The sequence below is a fragment of the Lampetra planeri genome, chromosome 1, assembly GCF_965212315.1.
Source record: "Lampetra planeri chromosome 1, kcLamPlan1.2.h2, whole genome shotgun sequence".
In the NCBI taxonomy this organism is placed as follows: domain Eukaryota; kingdom Metazoa; phylum Chordata; class Hyperoartia; order Petromyzontiformes; family Petromyzontidae; genus Lampetra; species Lampetra planeri.
This window is the reverse complement of record NC_136107.1, coordinates 9,904,182-9,927,274: the sequence shown is the minus strand read 5'-3', so window position 1 is coordinate 9,927,274 and position 23,093 is coordinate 9,904,182. Positions and strand designations below refer to the sequence as shown.

The window sequence follows — 23,093 nt, the reverse complement described above, 5'->3', positions numbered from 1 at the left end:
TCCATTACAAAACACATTGCTCAAATGATGAACACAACCGAGAAACATATAACCTTTTCCTAGAACAAGACAGACTTTCATTGTTTATTACCTAAAAGCAAATGACATTTTCAAGGCCACACACGTACAAGCAATCTTCAATCATTCACGCTGTACAGAAAATAAAGACTTTCCAAAGGATTGTGTTTTAATGCAGCATTTATAAACACAAGATGGGGCTCTGCGTTTGCAGATACGTTGACATAAGTTGCTGAACGAGACACTTTTAAAACAAAGCTATCAGTCAAGCTAAAGGTGGTGATTTCAGAAGGCATTTAACGCACAAACATTGCAACATTCAACTCCACTTCAGCTAACCGTCACCTGCTACGCGAAACGTCTCGCGGTCACACACAGCACCGTTGAGGACTGAATACGCGCCCCGGTCATGGCTTTCTTTACAGTAGTGGCCCTGAAACTACGATCTCAGGACACGTTCTTCTAAAGTCCCACGGTAAACATTCAAGTGTCTACGTCATAAGCTTATTCTAGCCTATTCTATTCAAGTACGGGTAAAATATAGTTTCAACCAGGTTTGATATTTTCAGTTTTTACGTGTAGAATTTTGTTTCCTAATGTAAAAAAAAATCTTCACAATCAGCACAAATTTAATGTTTTGAACAAACCATCCGGCCACGAATTTCTACCAAAACAATGCTGCCATGTATATGGTGCGCACGTGTTCATTGTGCTAAATGTAGCTTCAGCTGGCTAAGCAATGTTTTTTATTGTTTAGCTTTTACACATGGCCATCCAATGTCCAAAAGGACCCTTCAGTCGCTGACACGAGCGTGGACAAGTAATGGCGTTGTGGCCTGAGTGACAAGTCGGTGAGCTGGAGAGCTCGGCCAAATAGATTTCAAGCAACCAGCAATCCACCCTGCATCCGGGTAATCCTGGTGCTACACTTTGGGTATAAATGAGACCCAGAACTTAGAGAGGGTAGACACAAATCGTGCACTCTCCTTGCCCAATGCAGGCTATAGATGGTGGCTGACGTGAAAGCTTTGAAGACCAAATAGCCCCCCAGTTTGGGCAGGAAAACCAAGTCGCAAAATTACGCCAAACCCGTGCGCCCAGCCCTCCACCGAGTTGAGCTTAACCCAGCTGGTGTGCAGAAATGGATGCCAAACATTTTAATGACCAAGTGCTACTGCTGCAGAAAGTTAATTTATGATCATAAACAAGTGGAATGCATACACTAAGTTTAGGCACAGATCTGAAAATGCACATCCCACTGGGCAAGTGAAAACAACGTTTTCATACATTACAGACCTCTCTCACAAAACGGGCCATGACACAATTTTGGAGGTAAACAATGTCAAACATGGCAGAGTTACGATGTCTTGGTGTGGCGCTGTCTCTTTTCAATCTGGCACGAACCAAGCATGTGCTAACCACGCAAGACATACATGAATATGCGGCCGTGGCATTGAAACGTCTTCACTGAGTGTCACTCCATGTCCCACCCAGTTAATGAAAACACAAGCAAAATGCATGCAAAATGAAACCTAGCTACAACCAATTCTACAAATGACATCACTTTCATGAATCATGAGAAATCATGCAGTCAATAAAAATCTACTTACAGAAATAAATCGGATTATATATTGGCAAATAACTATACACATTCCTTAACAAATAAAGTGCAGTTTCCCCCCACCCTCAATTAACTAAAACACTGCTGCATAAAACACACAACAAACGGTAAATTAATCTTGAATAATAAAATATTCATTATTTTGGAAATCAGAATACGGTCTTGTAACTGATTTAGGATTTACCTCGAAACACTTGCGTAGACCTCTTAATATAAAATTGATGTATAAAAGTGCCACAGCACAAATCTGCCCCTCTATTTGCCCTTGTTGCCAGTGTCAATTCTCGTTCTAAAATACAAGCGGCACGCAGTGTTTCGACTTGGCAACATGGAACAACTCGTGGTTTTAAAAAGTGTTAAATGCAAGCAGCTCATCAAGCATTAAACCCCATATTTCCATGTTAATGTCTGTTGTATTAATAATTAATCGCATAACTAATAAACATTGTAAACCTGATTTTTTTAAAATTTTCTTTCAATTATTGTTAAACTTAAGGCACTTACCTGATTTTACAAATGAGTGGACATTGGCCCTGCAATTGTGCCGAATCATTCGTTGTCGTTGTATGTCACTAGCGCTGTGCACTCTCATCAAGCTGAGCGTGAGGTCATTCACTTGTATTCTACAGCAATGTAAACACTAGCTACCCGCACCCATTTGTAAAACATCCCACTCTGAAATCTAAATTCTTCCAGATACTTTTGGTTATTTTAATGTCGGCATCTATATTTGGTAAGGTGTACACGGTTCATGTGAGAGTTTTAGGCATTACACGTTCGTCCAGACAGGACCCATTTATCGGCGTGCCACAACATTTAAAAGCCGAACTACATTAACGTATCAGCACTCGATTCAACATGCTTTTAAAAGTCGATGGACCACAACTAAGTGCAAGCGTGACCACCACCAACACTGCCAACACCACCACCACACAACGCAGATGCCGGCGAATGTACAATTTGATAAATAATGTCATTTTGTAAACCAAAATCGTTTAGGTGTTAAGTGGCCGAGCCACACAGCATCAAATATCTCATTATGCCCACATGAGCAGCGACGTACACAGGGAATATTAAAGAGGATGGTGCACAAAGGGACTCGTGGAAAGGGCACACTCCCTTTAATGGCCCCAGTTCCCATCCTGGTTGTGTGACCAATTTGGGGGAAGGGTTTCACAGTGAAATGGGGCGTCAATTACATCCCCAGGCCACCCATGAACATGCGGCATGGCGCACAAAGGCATGCTTTCAAGCACAGTAGAACACCTCATATCCGAAGCCCCGGTATCCAAACAGGCCCCCCCCCCCCGCTTGCACTCAGTGTAACCAGCAGTGCTTCTGGCATAGCCTGGCGTGGCCTTGGTGCCGGCGACGCGAGTGCCTGGAACCATCGTCCCAGCCGCATTTTACAACCCCATCGTACCGTGTGGCGAGGCTGCCCCTACGCACACAGGACCCCACTCTACCGTATGCAAATAGAGCTGTGGGGTGCATTGCAGTGCAGTGCCCTGAATTACAAGTCACATGGAGCGACTGAGATAGCAGAGTACAACTTGCATCGTGGTATTAGTGACAAGACTCATGCTTACTGCCCAGTCAATATAAAATATAGCTGAAAATCTTGGTGTTTTAGCTATCTGGCAGGTCACAAATTGAACGTTTTAAAAATCGGAGGGTAGCAACGTGTTCAGATAGGAGGATTCTAATGTGCAATCAGTGTAAGACTGCCAAAACTGGCGATCAAAAATATTCCCTTTTTCACCCATTGTCTGGCCTGGGTGTTGAAAATCCAAGAGTTGGCAACTAAGTTATCATTGGTTGACCTTCATCCTTGTGAAGACGACCGCACACTTGACTATAGATGCTGATGAAGGATCAGAAGGCAGACCCTTGGGCTGATTGGAAAGGATACAGTAGCATGTTTTTTAGTGTTGATGGTAAAAACATGATTGTGGGTTTTTTTCCATGTAGGCCATTTCAGCCAGCTGATTTTTTTCAGATGCAGAATATTTGCCCCACTTCAACACACATACAGGATTCTATGTGATAACTTCTGATGTAGCAGTCGGCCAACGGTGACATTGATGCTATTCAGAAACACAAAATCAATTAAAATGAACAGATGTTCACGTAGTGTTGTTGATGGCGGTTGTCCCATCACAGCTCAGTAGCATGGGGCCTGGGTGGTGGCTGCTGGTAGGGTGGCGGCTGTCGCTGTTGCTGGTATGATGGCGGTTGGTGGGGTGGGGGTGGCCCAGTGCTGCCACAATTTTTCAGGTTCTTCTCCTGCACAGCCTGGTTGTACCCATCGCCCGAGGGCCTTCTGGGGTTCCCACCGTTGTGGCTGGCTGGTAATTCTGACCTGCTTCGTAGGAAATGGCAACAACCGGACATTAGCACGTGTTTTCCAAATACGGTGAAATCAGGAAAGCTTTTGTTGAAGAGCAGCATCAGGCATTCCATAGGAAGGGATGGGAGAGTCCCCATGCAGAATCAGTATGTGAGAGCAGAGATTCATCCAAATGCAGAAATTTCATGTCACAAGTGAAGAGAAGTTTTTCATAGAAAATCTATCATTGCACCATCGTGTCCATGCAGTAAAGGTGTTAAGAGATGTCACATTGCTTAATTTCCATGCAGGTCAAGCATTTGTGCCAGAAATGCAGTCCCAGTCCCACATAAAAATAATAATTCTCAATCTAAGCCTGAGCCCATTAACCAATGCAGAGGAACTTTTCAAAAGGGCTATTCAAGTGAAAACAAATAAGTAAAACAATCTCATCTTCTTGGTTCTTTCGGTAAAGTCACGTAGGAGGGAAGTAATAAAATAATAAAAATAAAACATAATAAAATAATTATCACGACGTTTCGGCCATAACGCAAGCAGCCGTCCTCAGGTGAAGACCAGGTCTGTCCGGGAGACAGCGTCTGAATGACGCTGCTTGCATTGTGGCCGAAACGTCGTGAGAATTATTTTATTATGTTTCATTTTTATTATTTTATTACTTCCCTTCTACGTGACTTTACCGAAAGAACCAAGAAGATGAATCCCTGCAGTCACGAAAGCTTTAAATCGAAATTTAAAACAATCTCTTCCTTCAGCAGGAAAATCAAGAGGTGTGCATTTATGGGAAAGACAAAGCCATGTGCGGCATTCCATCAGCGCATCCACTTGCTTGTAAAATGTGAGCCGTCCTCCTCTACCTTCACCAGATTCTCTGTGCATTTTACACAATGCATCAGAAAGTAATCAAATCGGTGTCGCACGAAAGCATCTGCGTGCGCCCGGGGTGATATTTAACACAGAGCATTCAAAACACCTCCTCTAACAATCCCCAGAATGAAGGATTCTGTTTTCTCTTTCAGTCAAACGAAACACGTAGCAACATGCAACTCAAGACTTATTAAGAAGCAATTGGGAATTGCTTCACAGTTACTCTACCGTGCTCATTATTTTTAACATTAGTTAAGGTACAATAGGTGGTCAGGGAAGAATTGGGCTAGAATTATAAAGACCTGCACAGATCAGGAACATGATCAGCATTCATCTGCAAGCATGTAGGCGTCACACAGAGGTGGCCAACAGTTACGGGTCACAGGAAGTGTCCAAATACCCCAAAGGCAAAGAAAGTAAACTGGCTCACACTAAGCAACCTTAAAAGCAAAACAAAAAAACGCAGCGAGCCGTGCATTCACTGAGTAGTTCACCATGCAACAGAGCCCAAAACAAATCTGATCATCTATTGCAGAACCAGGTCTGTGTGATGCAGAAAGACATTCTGTCACAATCATAGGATGAAAAATCTGCCTTGCCAAAGTTGCTTACATTTACGTCTCTTTTGTTTATAAATCGTTTACAGTTTTCCCAAATAATACAAAGTAAAAACTCCTGAGTGATTAAATGGCAATACTACAATGTTCAAGATTACTGCTAAGACAACTCAAACAGGAGAGGTAGTAGGTACATTGATTCCTTGCGTATGATATAAACATGTTATGAAGACAGTCTTGAAATCAAGCCATGCAGTGATCAGTAGGAATAAAAATAAACAAAGAAACCATCATCACCACCACCACCACCACATAGTGATTAAGATCGAGCACCCAGCACCATTTGAAAATCCCACCACCCCATAGCTTAAGAGAGCACGCGTGCTGGCAGATAGGATTATCGGCACACATTGCCAGCAGCGCCAGCAAGCAGTCTATGTGACAGCATCAAGGCAGGGTGGACGCACAGAGCAAATCCAAGCAAATAGAGCACGACATGCACAACACAAAAACACAAAAACACTCGCATCATGAACATGCACGGAGAGTCTAACTACATGGGGAAAAAACATAGCATATGTGGCCCACTACTTCATCAGTGCTCGATAAATAATGTCATAAGATCGAATGAGGCGAATGGAATTGACATTAAAGAGTTAGGCACCCATGCATCTAAGTTTGAACAAAGGGTGCAAAAACCTTACGTGAAACTATCATACACCCAAAAGTTCCAATTAAAGAAATCACTTAACTGTAAATCATTTTCAACCAACATTAATTAATTTCACTTGGGAATTTACAAGCAAAGAGGCAAAACTGCTGGGGAGATTCTGCTTGCGGTACAGCAGTTGGATCACCACGGCAGTAGCTACCGCGGGGTTATGCGTCCTGTTTAATTAATACAGTACGCACACAAGCGCCAACCTCACGTCGCCGCACCCTGGCAGCGAGTGGTGGGCCCTGCCCTGCCGAGCCTCACCTCCTCTCAGCCGCATGACTCCCAGGGCTTGCAGGCAGCTGTGCCACCTCCAGGGGTATGTGTCCCGAGGGGATGGGAGCTGCCACGGGCACGGCAGGGCGGTTCCAGGGCTACATGTCAAACGAAAGGTAGCGAGAATCAACACATGAAGAATATATATGGCTTTAGCATTTAGCCTATCTAAACCCTTAAGAGTCTTGTGGGGGTGGGGGGTCAGTGAGCCAAGTTATCAATGTGGCTGTGAATTAAACCACTAAAATGGGGAACAAAATTAAAGCAAATGTTTATTAAGATGTACAAACCCAAGCATTTACCATTGATGAGGATTTAAAGAGATGAGTCCATATCCAGCGAAACGTCGTACTCAAATTCTAATTGTTGCGGATTCAATCTTCAAACACACCGGTGGGCTGAAGAAGTAACTAAATGCCGTTTTATTAACGTGACACATTTCTCACTGATTGGCCGTGTCGGGTGGTGAAGGGTTGTGACACATTTATACTCACGCGATCTAACCCAAAAGCCTTTATTATGAATAATACTGGTTGCGAAAGCCTACATGTTAAACTGATGCATCTGATGTATGTCACTCTTTGAAACTGCGATTTAAATAGTGAAATATATTAAATGTGGCCACCAGGTATGACAATGACAACCACGTCAGCCTTTGGTTGCCAATGTGTCCCCATTATGTTACACGTACGTAGAGTGGCACCTAAAATGTAATAAATATTCAGATATGAAAGAATAAGAGCAAACACACTACCTGCTGGGTATGCTGATTACGGTTCTTTTCGGGGCTTCTGTTAGAAAAAAGAAAACACCCAGTGAATGAAATCACATGATGAATCATGCATACCATCACGAGAATATTACAACAAAATACACCTGTGTGCATCATTACTGACAAGGTGAAAACAAAGCAAGACATTTATATGCCTGCAGTACACAACATCAATACTATAGTAATAGGTTTTTACCCTTTTATCTGGTACAAAAACTGACACCTTTATACAAGGGATCATGTTTGCAATAACCACAACACAAGCAGTCAAAATGCAAACAAAAAGAAACAACTCTGATAATGATATGCACTGTCCTTGAAATTTATTGGTCCACACCTGAGACAGCTTTTCTTAGAGCCGAGTCTCCATTGGTGTTGGACCAGATGACGCCAAAAGGCGTACAACTCAAAAACAGCGCACTATCAGAGTATTGAAAGCTCGGGGTAAGCATTTACACTATGAGTCCAACACCAATGGAGACTAGGCTCTAAGAAAAGCTGTCTCTGGTGTGGACCAATCAACTTCAAGGACAGTGCATATCATAATCAGAGTTGTCTCTTTTTGTTTGCATTTTGACTGCTTGTGTTGTGGTTATTGCAAACATGATCCCTTGTATAAAGGTGTCAGTTTTTGTACCAGATAAAGGGATAAAAACCTATTACTATAGTTTGCTACCGGTAAAGGAGGTCTCATAGTGTAGTGAACATCAATACTATTTCGCGAAACAATGCAATCCCTACGAGTAGCATTTGGTTAAAATTACTTACAGTGATGGCAAATTCCTTTGTCCAACTGATGCTGCACACAATAGGCAGTGAAAACAATCTTTTATATTTGGCATTTATATGTACAGCAGTAAAGTATATTGTAAATGAAGACACTTGTAAATAATATAAGATTAGGTTAATCATTTCTAACACTGGAAAATGTGGCGTTTTAATGAAATAACCATGAGCAAAAACTTGTATTCACATTTAGATTTGAGTATATGAAAACACATTCTGAATAATTCATATATTTCACTGAAATAAACGTGTAAATGCAAGATATGGGTGATGCAGTGGTTAGAGCAATTGACTCGCCATCAGAAGATTACAAGTTCAAATTCCAGTTAGAGGTTGGTTCACTTTAATATCCCTACGGGGTTGATTTAAGTCAACAGTGTTGACCTATTTAACACGTAGGCTTTCGCGACCAATATTATTCATAATCAACGTTTTTGGGTTTAGATCGCGTTATTTATAAATGTGTCGTAACCCTCCACCACCCGACACGGCCAATCAGTAAAAAAGTGTCACGTTGACAAAAGACAAATTAGTTCACTGCTTTAGCCCACCGGTGTGCTGAAGCGCGAAACCACAACATTTACAATTTGAGTACGACGTTTCGCTGGTAATTGCAACCAGCATCATCGGGCAATTCGCCAGAATGGTGAGGCTCTGCTGTGCTTATAAATAACGCGATCTAAACCCAAAAACGTTGATTATGAGTGTTGACCTATGGAGAAAATGGCGCCTGCCATGGGAATTAGGAATTTCAGTTGCTGGTTGCGGGCTGCCCCATTGATCGTTTGAGCAAGGAGACACGCTGAATGCAAGACCAGAGACTATCGACAACAGCACAAGAAATGATGGCTATATTGACATGGACAAATGCTATACACACATCCCACATTACCTTTCTGGAAGGAGGCTCTCCTGGTGTAGCGCTTGCTTGGCCTGCGCTCAAACGATGATGTTCTCCGTGCCTTACTCACTTTTGTTGCCTGGAACTCTGTCCGTCCACTGGCAGCAAACAGCAGAACAACATGAGCCTCACATGTCTGGAATAACGAACACTTCAGCAGGCAAAATCGAAATCAATCATGCAACTGAAGTGACAGACTTGATGCCAAAAGTTACAAAATGTTGTGAAATTAAGATTAATGTGACGCCAATTTGAAAGGTACATAAAAATTGTGTAATAAATGTATAGAACACATTTCCAATATCATTAGAGAATGGTGCAAGGCAAAGTTGGGTGCGTGCTTGTGTACTTAGCCATTTTGTAAATTATTTACAACTTAATGCAAAAAAGTGCATGACACTTAAGGTGTAAATATCAAGCATTTTCAATTAAGTGTGCAAATATTCAAATCGAACGATTGTGTCCGATATCAACACATTTTCGTAATGATGTATAAATATCTGATTCAAAACAAGCACGTATGCCAGACCAGGCAGCAATGGACCACCACGAGCGAGTTTTCTTGTGAGCCGTTCGCACAATCACACACCTGAAGCGAAACCGCGATCCCATGCGGATGAAGCTGCTGGGGTCGGCGTTAGTCTTCGAGGGGCCTCGCAATCGGAAGAAGGCATGATGCTCCACCGCACACTTCCACAGGTGCTTGCACGCCTTCGGGTGGTCGAGTCTGAAGACAAAGGTATGCTCCTGCTCCTTGGCCTGAAACCAGTCAGGAAGGAGTAGGATCAAAGGCAGATGTTTTTGCTACCTCGGTGTCATCCTAGATTCAACTTTATCCTTCGACCGTCAAACCAATCATATCATCAGTTCAAGTAACTTTTACCTGAAGGCTCTCAGACACCTACGTCCTCTAATTTCCACTGAAATTGCCAACACATTGGCATGTTGCATAGTTGGGTCTCGCCTTGACTATTGCAACTCCGTCCTAGTCCGGACCTCCACTGGCAACCTAAAAAAACTTCAAGGACTACAAAACAACCTAGTACACGTCGTCATTGGCCACACTCATCCCCGTCTCGACTCACTTGCCTGTCTCCGTCCTCTCAACTGGCTACCCATCACCAGTAGGGTCATATACAAGATCGCATGCCTCTGCCACGATGCCTTCACATCTGCCTGCCCGCCGTACCTTTCTTCATTATTAATAACTTGCAGCTCAGCACACGGCAGATGCCTGCACAGCGCGACTCACGACCTCCTCTTGATACCAAGATCCAGGATGGTCGTGTCTATGCGCCGCTTCTCGGTGGCAGCCCCAACAGTCTGGAACGCTATCCCTCTGCAGATTCGCAGCATCACCTCAATCACCTCCTTCAAGAGAGACTTAAAAACTCACCTCTATAACCACGCGCTTTCGAGCGACTCTGAGCTTGGCTCCGCGCCTCTGAGTTGCGGCCGTTACATCCGCAAATTTGCGCGCGTTATAAATTGCATTATTATTATTGTGTGACGAGGCTGGTGGCCGGGGACATGGCGAATGCATGGCACTTGACAAATTCTGAGAGAGACACCAATCATTCTCAACGCTTCATCGGTCACAAAACAACACTTTACCTGATCATCATCCTCAACGACCACCAAGGTCAACTTGGTCCTCTTGAAGTCCAACCTCGTAATTTTGGGCCTTAAAAACAGAGCATGATCCGTGTCAGTAAAAGCTGACGTCAAAACTAACAAAACTGTGACACTGTGCTCAATATATGACAAAGATGTGCTCTAAAAGGAGTTGTGATCTTACCAGAAGAAAAGGCCAATTTTGTTTTCTCCCTCAAACACCAAAACCCCAGTGGGTGTGAGCCCCAATGAGTATTCATTGCCATCCCTTCCCTGCAAAGAAAGGCAAAAGAGCTGCTCAGTAAATGCACACATTGGGCATTTTTCACGAAGCAATGTCACCTCCATGTACAGTCCACAACGTAATTGTGATACTAATTATGTTGAACTTTGTTCGCACCGTATGTAGCCAACTGCGCTATATACCTTCACAGAGTGCATGTCCACACCATACATTTCAAGCCACTTTGCCTTGTTCAGGTAATTCAGCTCGGCCTGTGCAGGTGTCTGTCCCCTGTGCAGAAATGGCAGGCATATCAACTTTAGGCATCGTCAACAAAACACACACAGATCTACACTCTATTAGCCAGTTTCAACAGTCAATGTTTCCTCAAGTACAATTGACAGGCACAGTACTGTAACACCTTTATTGTCATGAAAAGCGTTTATTGCCTAGTTATTTAGCTCGCAGGCCAGTACCGTTGCATCCTATCAATACCCTGCCATGAATCACAGTGCTCTACATCAGAGAGCTCAGCGAATGACTTGTATCCATACCAAAGTCAAATGATAAAGTTTACGACAAAACCAACACAGTAAAAACTAAAGACTGGAGTTCATTGTAAGCACTACACCGAATACACCCACAGCATCATCCTCAACAAAGTGTACATTGTGTCGTGTTCATTTGAATGTAAAATATTAATTTTAAAATAAATAACATTTTAAGATAACAGCTAAATATTCACTCCATATATGTATACCTTTTGGTTTACGTTACATACTTTACACAAGCTAGATCAGCTCAACTAAAACATCCTTTGCAAATGTGATAGGGGTGTTTTTATTTGTTTTCGGGAAGGTGAGCTTGTAAACCATGAACGGAAATACGAGGGGCCAAAAATATAGGGTTCGTAGTCTTGTTTATTTTGGCCATAGCAGCTGCATATCATGACCACCCAGTGACAGGACAGGACGAGCACAGGACGAGCACCTGCACTCCTTCCACTTGTCCAGGATGGCTTCCTCCATCTCCTCCGACTGGCTGGGGATGAAGCGAAACTCTGACACCAACGCAGGGGTGTGCTCCACGGGATCACAGTCTCCCAGCTCCGCTGTGAAAATCACATGCGTGTGTAAGTATGGGGTCGATAGAGGTGGCACGTACTCATGCAAGACGGCCTATACTTTCTGGTTTAGCGTTATTGTGGTAAGTACTGTTATTGTTATGGTAAGTACTGTTACCGGTTGTGTTGTGATCGAAACATCGTGATATTGATTTTATATTTTATTTTATTTTTCTACCTACGTGACTTTACCGAAATAACCAAAGAGTATGGATTCATGCAGTCACGAAAGCTTCAAATCAAGATTCAAATCAAGTACTGTTATTGTGGGTACCTATCAAAGCTGGTAAGACAGAATGGGGGGAAAGTGCAGCAATCACAACACCCAGATATTTGTGTGTTGCCAGTGATGATGCTCTCCTACTGTATCAGGTAGACATGTTAAGTTGAAATGACCAAGAGGAGACCTGTGATAAGTTAAATTGTCACTTTGGATTGTGTATGGCTAGAGTACTGATGTTGGGACACTGACACTTAGGGCACCGCGGTGGTGAGATGTTAAATATATGCAGTTGTATGCAGGTCATGGGTGCGATCCCAACCCAGATGCCTGTATATTTGTAGTTTGCATGTTTTCCTCGTGGTTACGTGGATTTTTCTCTGGGTCCCCTGGGTTTTCCCTCCACATTTAGAAACATGCGTTTAAAGTATTTGGCTGCTATAAATTTACACATCATAAATTACTGAATTGGGCTATCATTTGTGGCCAAGCCGCTTCTGATAAAGCTATATAGCTCAGCAGTGGGCCTTACCTGGTAAAATAAAAAGTTTAGTTTTGCAGTAGCTTCCTACGTACACTTGAAAGTACATGGATGTGGGGACATAATCTTACAGTTACAATGGAAGCCTGTTTTCCCGTTGAATTATTTACAAAGAAAGGCTGAAATAAATCTTCAGGCTTTCCATAAAATCAAGGGTTTCATTACTGAACAAGTAAACATACTTTAAAACATTAATTCTCGTATCAGTTCACTGCAAATAGAATTCCAAGCGCAAAGTCAGGGACTAGGGAGTCAATACAAATGTAAAACGCCACTTTGAACAATCACAAACTGTGCTTAAAATGAAAACAGTGATGATGATAGAAGCCACCAAGATTTCTGACCACAAATATCCAAAAAACAACCATCAAATAAAAAAAAATCCCATTCGTATATAAAACACTGCCTTAAAAAAGAAAGATATACATAGTTCATGTTTCAGGCAACGGCCTTCTATTAAGGCACTGCTATTGACAAACGTTTAGATCGTTTTAAATCAAATGCCACTGTGCACCACTGCCTACACATCATTAGCAAATAATTGTTTTAACCATCTAATAAAAAATGGCAGAGGGGCTGCAGGTGAAGTTGCTCAATCAATTGGTGTTGCAGCCTTTATTTTGTTCACATCTTTTCGGCAGACACACCCCGTACACCAACTCGCTCTTGCCCTGTGGTATGTGTGAACGAACCACAAAAGCAGCCCATTTCCTTCATGAGCAGACAAGTACCTGTGCCCGAAGCACTTTGAGGGACTTAACATTACAAAGCTGCACAAATCCAGTTGAGTGGAAAATCTGGCGTTTTGTCAGGATCGTTTGTCTTATTCATCATCGACATTCATTTACTGCTGAATAAAAGCCTTCCAAAGCCATCACCATCTTTCACTGTTTGTTTGTGAACAAAAGAATGAAAAATCCATCAGCTATTTAGCCAGCATTCAACAATCCCTGTATGCAATTTGATTATTGTAACCTTCCTCCAACCTGCCTAGAAGCACAGACGTCACACGCTAAGATGACCATTTGCACACAAAATCGAATACGGTGCACATTTGTGACAAGAAATGGACAGCAAAAATGTTCGTAGTGGACTATTCAACGGAATGCTCTTCGATTAACAGCAAAAGGGTAACTAAATTATGGGACTGACTTATGTGCACTTCCTTGTGAGAATGTGACGCTTATCTTGCAGGCTTCATTGTTTACGAATGCAGAATAAAGAACTCTTGACAGATGATTTTGGTCAACTATCCTTAACATATTTAGACAGTAGATCAGTACTCAGCCGATGTAACATGTGCTGACCAGCATGGTGAAGTATGCGCTAAATAACCCATGTGACCCCCAAGTGGTATGGGGAGGGGCCCTTGATCAGTGGACTGATTAAAGGGCTGTATGTGAACGAATAAAGATACTGGCCAAGTATTTTATTTATCCTGCTATCAATCCACAACTCACCAGCGCACACTGCCCTGTTTGCATAATATTGCCCATGTGTGTGTATATAGCCGGACATTTGATTGCAAAAAGAGCCTATATTCAATCAAAACAAGGTACTAAATGCAAATTTACTTCATCACCCTATCTTATCAATGTACATGTAATGGTGGCAATTCACTTTAAAAAAACACCAGAATACCTCTTCAATTTCTTTATAGGCAATTCACTCAGCTATATGAATTCTGCTCTATTCAATTAACTTACAATTGTCTGCTTCAATGTTAATTTGTGTCAATAAAACACAGATTTAGGTTATTATACGATTTGTGATTTGCCGAGTTGTCAATTGCAATATTTAATACAAAAGGCCAAGGACTCGTTATGACAAAATGTAGAAAGAAAAACAAAGCCAGAGAATAAATAAGAGCACAGAATATCCATTGCTCCAAGACAGAGAAATCAACCGCCAATGTATATTCGTTGAACTTCTTTCACACCGTATGTAGCCAACCTTGCTAATCGGAGGTGCAACAATATAATTTAATTTGACATTTTCATTGCCAAGTTAGTTTCATAAAATGACCAAAAAATTTCCAAACACCATTTCCCGCGCGACTTACCCTGCAGACTGTAGGTTGCCAACTGCACGGCCGTTTCAAAGGGACATTCGAGCCTGCAGACAAATACCACAACATCAGAAGTCAGCACATGAAGTGCAAAATGTGGTAGCAAGAGGGGCTAGTATCAACTAAGAAAATGTGCACAGATTTTGGCATCGAGGGGCTGCTGGTACACCAAGGGCACTCCACAGATGGCAGAGGGAATTTTTTGAGCCAACTGCAATTCCAAGCACTTCACATATCAAGTGACTCTCAAAGCGCACAGGCTGAACCTCATCTCAGCAACTGTGCAATATAACATTCACAGCGGACGCTTTTGATGTTCATGAGCATTGCGGACGGCTGTAGCACAACCTTGCACATAAAGATAAAAAAATGTAAGTCTTACTTTCCAGAGAGAATGTCCTGCTTGAGCTGGAGAACAAACAGGTACCTAGAAGAGAACAGAAAAGAGACTTATGGAGTACACATTTTTTTTGTCATCCCCAAGAGCTCTTAAACTACCACCAAACAATTAACGCATTGATCGAGAACTCGAAATTACATGAATCATTGACCAACGTTTCAGCTTTGCACGCAAACTCAAACGGCAAAATAAGTATGCCATGCGAAGTTCAGCCAACTTTTATTACAGCAGCCGTTGAGTGTGTCAACAGGAACACTTGCGCAATTACTTGCAATGAGGATATGATTGACACCACCCATATGGTTTCAACAAAACCAAAAATATTTGATCATGCATAAGTCATTCTGAGAACAATGGCACATTTGCCTTGCAGCACAAGACATGTATAACATCTAACGATACAATTCAACTTTGCAACGTTCTTTCAAATGCAGGAACCCAGGCTCTGATCGCGTGTAGCCTCGACTAGTAAAGCAACAAGCTGTACAAACCATTCATGCGCATCAACGGCAGCCTCTGCTACACGGTCGGCACTCGGCATGCCAAACACTACACATGTAACCCAGTGCACATTAAACTGTGCTCACAATGGAGGGTGGTTTTTTTTACACATTATTATTTAAGAAAAACTCCTAAGTTTGGGGATAGTCACAAAAGACTGCCTGGAAATTGTCCAATAAGACAATAAAAAATTGTACAACGCTGCATCTTGTTTCCTAATCTTTTACAGCACCCCAAAACTTCGAGTTTTAACGACGATGACCGCCCCTTCCTGTTTTACCGGCATAAAAGACCACATGTGCATGTTCTGCAAGTATGGCCCTCATTTCCTGCACACGGGAAGGGGGGCAGTGGAGAGCCGGCACCATGTCTGGCTGCCATCGCCCAACATGACACTTCCAAGACGGGCACCCGAAATGAGGGAAACCGAGGTGAGCACCTGGTGAGCTCCTCGTGCAGGTTGTTCGGCTCCGAGGAGTAGAACTTGACACGCATGTGGAAGCAGTAGGGAGGGCCGACTGCATGCAGCGAAGAGAGCACGGAATTGTGAATGGCAAAGTTTGTAAAGTCACCGCAGTGCAATGTTAGCTCGGCAGACCTCTCTCCTGGGCTCTTTCCTTCCTTTAGCTGTTCTAAAAGTTCAAGGGTGCTTTGTGAATGTATTTAAATATAGCACTTCTACTTATGAACTCTAAATATTTCAATAACATTTTAAGTAAATAAATGCATGTGCAATACATGTAGTTAATGGAAATCTATATGGCTGAATGGTCTACTGTCAAACATCCATTAACCAAACCAGCTTGGTAAAGCAATAACATTCCTTACTTTTTACTTGTTTCCGAATGTTCTTGGTGTGATCCAGCCAGTGCTGCATGAAAACAAATCATAATTGTAAAACAATCCAATATGACAGGCACACATTAGAATGATAAATATTGCCAATAAACTAAAGCACTTCATTTTTCGATTTAAAGCTTTCGTGACTGCAGGGATTCATCTTCTTGGTTCTTTCGGTAAAGTCACGTATAAGGGAAATAATAAAGTAATAAAAATAAAACATAATAAAATAAGTATCACGACGTTTCGGCCACAATGCAAGCAGCCGTCCTCAGGTGAAGAACAGGTCTGTCTGTCGGAAAGACAGCGTCACCTGAGGACGGCTGCTTGCGTTGTGGCCGAAACGTCGTGATAATTATTTTATTATGTTTTATTTTTATTATTTTATTATTTCCCTTCTACGTGACTTTACCGAAAGAACCAAGAAGATGAAGCACTTCATATTGTTAATATTCTGCTATGTTTCTGTCATAATAAAATAAAAATGAAATGTATTTTTTTTACCCAAAAAGCCTCACTTAGTCCCAGAATTAGTCTAGGAGGGTTCTGGAAGGAAACATCTTGCCAATGGATTTTTTTTGCATTTCGGGGAAACCCAGAATTTCTAGGGCAAATCCCCACGAGCAGATAACAATCAAAACTCCTTCAAAGATATTAGCAATCTACTTGCTGTGCTATCTCTCAAAGGCACCTTGTGTTTCTACAGGTTGGTGTATATCGAACATGATGATGCATGCGCCTACCCTCCCCGCCTCAAAAATAACGGATTGCAGACATGCTCCTACTGATCCAGAGAGATTACGTCAAAACATGAATGATTTTTATTTACCGAACAACTGTCAATGCAGATCTGTACAGAAATTCTGTGAAGATTAAAAAATAAAATCCATTATTGCGTCTGCTGCTGACACTGGAATGAGATTGTGAAAGGTTCCCTTACGGAGACTTGTGCCGAGTCCATGAACTGCAGGCCGAAGTAGTCGACCTCCAGGATGTCCAGGTGGTACATCACTTGATCAAAGAGGTCTTGGCCCACCGCCTTTTTCTGCGCAACGACAAAATGCTACCTTCATGAGAAAGAACGCTTTAGAGTGGCCATAAGCATGCGCTTTCCTTTCTGCCATCTGGGTTAGGAATACATGTGCAGCAACATCCAAGTGGAGCCAGAAATATACCGCCACGAAAGACACTTTTCCACAAAGAGGTGGCGACATACAAGGATATCCGGGCAGGTGTCAATGTGACAACACGTCGGACTCACGATGAGATGTCAGTGCAAATTCCAATTGGGGGTTGACTTAGCCTATAATCTCTCACAAACCAATTAAATGCAAACTTCTTTGCGATAAGTCAACGCAGTGGTCTACAGACTAGATACAGGAACAGTAGTGTGAAATTTCCATCACTGGCTCAAAACTGGCAAATGGCAAGGAAGGTGTGCACTGCCCTTTACTCGTTTGAGTCTTGGGATACACTTCGATGTTGATATAGGCGTGCGTAATAAGAATGCTTCATTCGTAATGGTCTTTGCAGTACAGTAGTTTGTATTGTTAACATTTTATTAGAATCATACAACATAATTTTGCAAATTACAGTAACCATAACAAGGTTAAACATTAATTCTAGATTTGAAGCTTTCGTGACTGCAAGGATTCATATTCTTAGGTTTTTTCGGTAAAGTCACGTAGGTAAAAAATTAAAATTAATAAAAGTAAAATAAAAATAAAAATCACGACGTTTCGGAGGCAACACAAGCTTCCGTCTTCAGGTGGAACCGTCACAGCCCGAAGACGGAAGCTTGTGTTGCCTCCCAAACGTCGTGATTTTTATTTTACTTTCATTAATTTTAATTTAATTTTTTTACCTACGTGACTTTACCGAAAAAACCTAAGAATAAGGTTAAACATCGAGAATGCGGGGTGATGATGAAGCAAGACTTCACCCAAAATACACATTTATCCTTTACCTACACTAGTACTGTGTACACGACGCAGCGCTTCCGTAAGTGGTGTTTTATATGAACGATGATGGCACGCAACACGCTAGGTGACAGTACTGGCTCAGCCAGTCGGAGGGATTAGCGCAATCCCACAGCACAGGCTACTACTGTATGTGGCACAATATTACAGAATAATAGACTTTATTACGATATGGATTTGAACATAATAAGCTCAGATTGCATTTTCCGCATACAAGGTGAAACTGTGCTGATGTGAGCCAGTATATTTGACTGTTGCGGCCACGTAAACTCGGGTATCTGCTTCACAATGCAATGTGATCAGTGGTGTATTCATATTAAATTGTTATCGAAACTCATGGCTGATGCCGCTGCAAGAGGTTTTCAGCAACAAGTTTCGTTTGAGGACTAGATGGTAACCGGTTGGCTAAATCGAGTCTTGCACGTGCTGGCGTAAGTGGAATGCTGCCAGATATAAATAAAGACAAGTCACGCTATGTACTTTTTTTCTTAAACTTTTAAATAAGACTTTGAATGAAAGCCTCCAATGACGTGCTTACATTTGCCTAGGTTCGTTAAGATGTCTTCATTTTGTACTCGCTTGTCAACGTAAAAATAATACCGGCAAAAAAAAGACCTGACACCAGCAACATTATGGGAAGGCAATACTTCCGTGGCCTATTGAGTCACAGGAAAGTGTCTAGGTCATGAACAGATCTGGCACACGATCTTTAATTACGGGACACCCTCTGTGAAGATGATACAGTTACATGCATGTGGTTGTATTGCAACGTCGGATGTTGCACGAGAGAGGCTTAAATGTATTTACTACATTAGCATGTCTGTTTACTGATTAACGACATCCTATATCACGAAGGAGGGGCACCTCAGTCAAAGCAGTTACTGTCCAAAGTCCAAAACAATGCACATTTAGGTTGCAAGGTGCAATCTGTCAGCCAAACAGCACAAATTCGGGGCAGTTTTCAAGGTTTGGTTGCCGAGTCCAATTGTTATGCAAAAACGTGGCCTACCTGGAATTTCCAGACCAAGGTGAGATGTGACGAACATGTTTGTCTGAACGCGAAGTGCTTTCGAATGAAACATTCACTCCACTGCCCCACCCCCCCGATGGAGCACCTGGGGAATTCCAGGCTGACTCATATTTGATCCAATTACAGATATTTCTTTTTCAACCCAAGGTAAATATAACAGGCCAATTTCATTGGAAAAACTTATTAAACAGATTGTAATTACGTAAGTGTAAAACCAGAAAAGGTAATAATATGTCACTAACGCTTGCTAAGACGACACAAGCAAAGAAAACGGCGTCGCCTACTGTGGGAAATGTCCCTGCAAATCACTTTGCATGACAAATGTGACCAGTGAACTCAAAGACCGATTTGTCCAGGATACCCCACAGACATACAAAAGATGAAAAAAGTGCAAATCGCCAACATTTATCACGCCAGGTGCTTTAAAACAAAGTGGTTCCGCAAGTCACAAGGTGAAGCTTTGGACCGTGCAAACATCACTGGGTGCCATGGTAAATGATGCTAATGATCCGTGGCAGGAACCTTCGAGCCAACACACTCCAGGATAACAAGCGTGGCGAGCGTGGGCATGCCAAGAAACAATAATCACTATCCCATGCTGCTTTACACGCATAACTTTATTCATTAACATGGATAGTTAGAGGGCATGGTTTGCATGGCTCTCCCTCGCCAAAGCAACCAGATATTTCCTGATGGCTTTTCTTTGTATTTGGCTGGCTAAAAAACATGCAGGCCAGCTGCCACTTTTCTTGACAAAAGATTGCATTTAAAATTAGTCAAATAAATGACAGGACATCACCAGTGCAGTAAAAAATGCCAATAACGATGTAAGTATTACTTAGTTCTGGTGCCTGGTGACAGTGGAGCGTGTTTAAACAAATAAACCACGAATGCAGCCCTCAATCGCTTGCGCTTCGTGCATCTCCATCTGTAACCGAGTTACGTGGCGGGTTGAGAACTAAACGCACGAGGCACGACCACACAATTGCCCACACAGAAGCCACGAGCAAAAGCCACCAGCAAAAGCCACAGCAACTACCAATCACATCCGTTCATAGCTACGGCAACTGAGCCAAAGACGCAGGCAGCAGCCACAGACAGCCCATGTCTCCCAAGCGGTCACAGTCCCAGGACGTAGACACTACGGACTTGGTCAAAACGGCACAGCGATACGCTTTGTGCCAATACCAAAGCCACCACAGCCGCCACCACAGCCACCTGCCCCTTTCTAAGGCGAGATTCGCTCCTCCTTGCGTGAAACCAAATTCCGTGCGGCAGATACCGGCCACACGGAGAGGGCCTCAACACAGCAGAGTGGGTCATCCATCATCCCCAGAATCCCAGAGGTAGCCGTGAGGCCAGGTGGGTGGGAGGGAGGGCCCCCTGTGCCAACTAACCGGGGAAGGAGGTACAGGATAAGAAGGAAGAAGAGTAAGGAGGTGGTAACGATGAATGTTGAAGCGCACAAAGAGGAGGAAATGGTGGATAGCTGAGAGGTGTTGGAGAAGAAAGAGATGGAAAGGTGGATGAGTTGCAGCAGGAGGTAGGAATGTTTGAGGTCAATGAAGACGTAAAGAAAGAGGAAGTCGACGGAGGAATGACGTGCTTGTCAGAGGTGCACAAGGTGAATGAGGTGTTGGAGGAAGAGTGATACAGGAGGGAAGGAGACCGTCTCGTATGGAATCCAAGTGTCGCTGATGGTGTAGAGATGTGTCACAGCGAGGAGGAGGAGGTGAGAGCGAGGAGGTGAGAGAGCGAGGAGGTGAGAGAGCGAGGAGGTGAGAGCGCGAGGAGGAGGAGGTGAGAGCGAGGAGGAGGTGAGAGAGGGAGGAGGTGAGAGAGAGGAGGAGGTGAGAGAGAGGTGAGAGCGAGGTGAGAGAGGGAGGAGGTGAGAGAGCGAGGAGGAGGTGAGAGGAGGAGGTGAGAGAGAGAGGTGAGAGCGAGGTGAGAGAGGGAGGAGGTGAGAGAGCGAGGAGAAGGTGAGAGCGAGGAGGAGGTTAGGAGGAGGAGGTGAGAGAGAGAGAGAGAGAGGAGGAGGTGAGGAGGAGGAGGTGAGAGAGAGAGAGAGGAGGAGGTGAGAGAGGGAGGAGGTGAGAGAGAGGAGGTGAGAGAGAGGTGAGAGCGAGGAGGTGAGGGAGGTGAGAGAGGGAGAGGAGGTGAGAGAGGAGGTGAGAGAGGGAGGAGGAGGTGAGAGAGCGAGGAGGAGGTGAGAGAGCGAGGAGGTGAGAGAGAGGAGGAGGAGAGAGAGAGGAGGAGGTGACAGAGGGCGAAGGACGCGTCTCGCACCGGCAGCTCCACGGTGATGTCGGAGCCGTCGAGCAGCGAGACCCGGCAGGTGATGGGGTCCCTCGCGTCCCCCAGCCGCGGGGATGTGCGCCGCGGCCTCCACGGGGCCAGCCTTGCCCTGTCCGTGCCCGTGTCCATGCCCATGCACGTGGCCCTGACCGTGGCCCTGCACGTGGCCCGGTCCCTGGCCCGGTGGCCGGACCGGACCTCTGGTGAAGGTCCGTCGCAAGAAGTTCATCTCTCCCTCCACCTCAACCAAGCCTCCCCCCCTACCGCCTCTTCAGGGCGGCTCTGCTCGGCTCGTCCTTGGCGCGGTGTCGGCGTGGAGCTGTGCCCCCGCGAGGTTGCGATGAGAGGGCGAGAGACGAGGGGGGGGGGGAGCGAACGAGCAGCAGCAACAGGACGATGATGAATCCGCGGTGCGCGCCTGACGGTAACTCGCGCTGCGTCGCCTCCTCCGCCACCACCACAGCAGCAGCCACCACCACAGCGCGGTCTACGCATGCGCCACGCAGAGCGGCGCCGGACGTGACGGCACCACTCGCAGAGCCCACCCCCCAATCTCACCCCCCTATCTCACCCCCCCCCCCCCTATTTCACCCCCCCCCTATCTCAGCCCCCCCCTATCTCAACCCCCCCCCCCTATCTCAGCCCCCCCCCTATCTCAACCCCCCCTATCTCAACCCCCCCCCTATCTCACCCCCCCTATCTCAACCCCCCCCTATCTCACCCCCCCCTATCTCACCCCCCCCCCTATCTCACCCCCCCCCCTATCTCACCCCCCCTATCTCACCCCCCCCCTATCTCAGCCCCTCCTATCTCACCCCCCCCATCTCACCCCCCCCATCTCACCCCCCCCATCTCACCCCCCCCCCCCATCTCACCCCCCCATCTCACCTCCCCCCATCTCACCCCCCCCCCATCTCACCCCCCAATCTCACCCCCCAATCTCCCCCTCCCCCCATTTCCCCCCCCCCCATTTCCCCCCCCCCCATTTCCCCCCCCCCCATTTCCCCCCATCTCACCCCTCCATCTCCCCCCCATCTCACCCCCCCCCCATCTCACCCCCCACCATCTCACCCCCCCACCAATATCACCTCCCCCCATCTCACCTCCTCCCATCTCACCCCCCCCCCATCTCACCCCCCCCCCATCTCACCCCCCCCATCTCCCCCCTCCATCTCATTTCCCCCCATCTCCCCTCCCATCTCCCCCCCCCCATCTCATCTCCCCCCACCAATACCACCCTCCCCCACCAATCTCACCCCCACCACCAATCTCATCACACCCCCCCATCTCATCACCCCTCCCCACCCATTTCATCATCTCCCCCCCACCCATCTCATCCCCTACCTTGATCTCCCTCACCTATACCTCCCATCAGGCCTCTCCACACCGCCCCACCACT

At 44.7% G+C, this 23,093-nt stretch overlaps 1 protein-coding gene across 4 annotated transcripts; it reads right to left on the bottom strand.

The window, feature by feature from the left end:
• Nucleotides 1-166: 166 nt before the first annotated feature.
• Nucleotides 167-22,190, bottom strand: LOC144717361 (band 4.1-like protein 5). 4 transcript variants are annotated; one of them, XM_078592839.1, is made up of 16 exons: nucleotides 21,686-22,190; nucleotides 17,331-17,435; nucleotides 16,379-16,421; nucleotides 15,990-16,068; nucleotides 15,032-15,076; nucleotides 14,644-14,696; nucleotides 11,688-11,808; nucleotides 10,901-10,988; nucleotides 10,659-10,747; nucleotides 10,475-10,544; nucleotides 9,450-9,619; nucleotides 8,852-8,958; nucleotides 7,942-7,972; nucleotides 7,156-7,192; nucleotides 6,390-6,499; nucleotides 167-4,004 (listed from the first exon to the last, which is right to left on the bottom strand). In XM_078592839.1, the coding sequence occupies exons 1-16, from the start codon at nucleotides 21,827-21,829 to the stop codon at nucleotides 3,797-3,799; spliced, it is 1,500 nt and encodes a 499-aa protein (XP_078448965.1). In that variant the 5' UTR covers nucleotides 21,830-22,190; the 3' UTR covers nucleotides 167-3,796. The 4 variants fall into 4 exon arrangements, with proteins under 4 accessions (XP_078448965.1, XP_078448961.1, XP_078448967.1 ...); XM_078592835.1 differs by having other exon boundaries at nucleotides 167-4,001; nucleotides 21,686-21,705; XM_078592841.1 differs by lacking the exon at nucleotides 7,942-7,972 and having other exon boundaries at nucleotides 3,820-4,001; nucleotides 21,686-21,706.
• Between the last annotated feature and the right edge of the window lie 903 nt (nucleotides 22,191-23,093).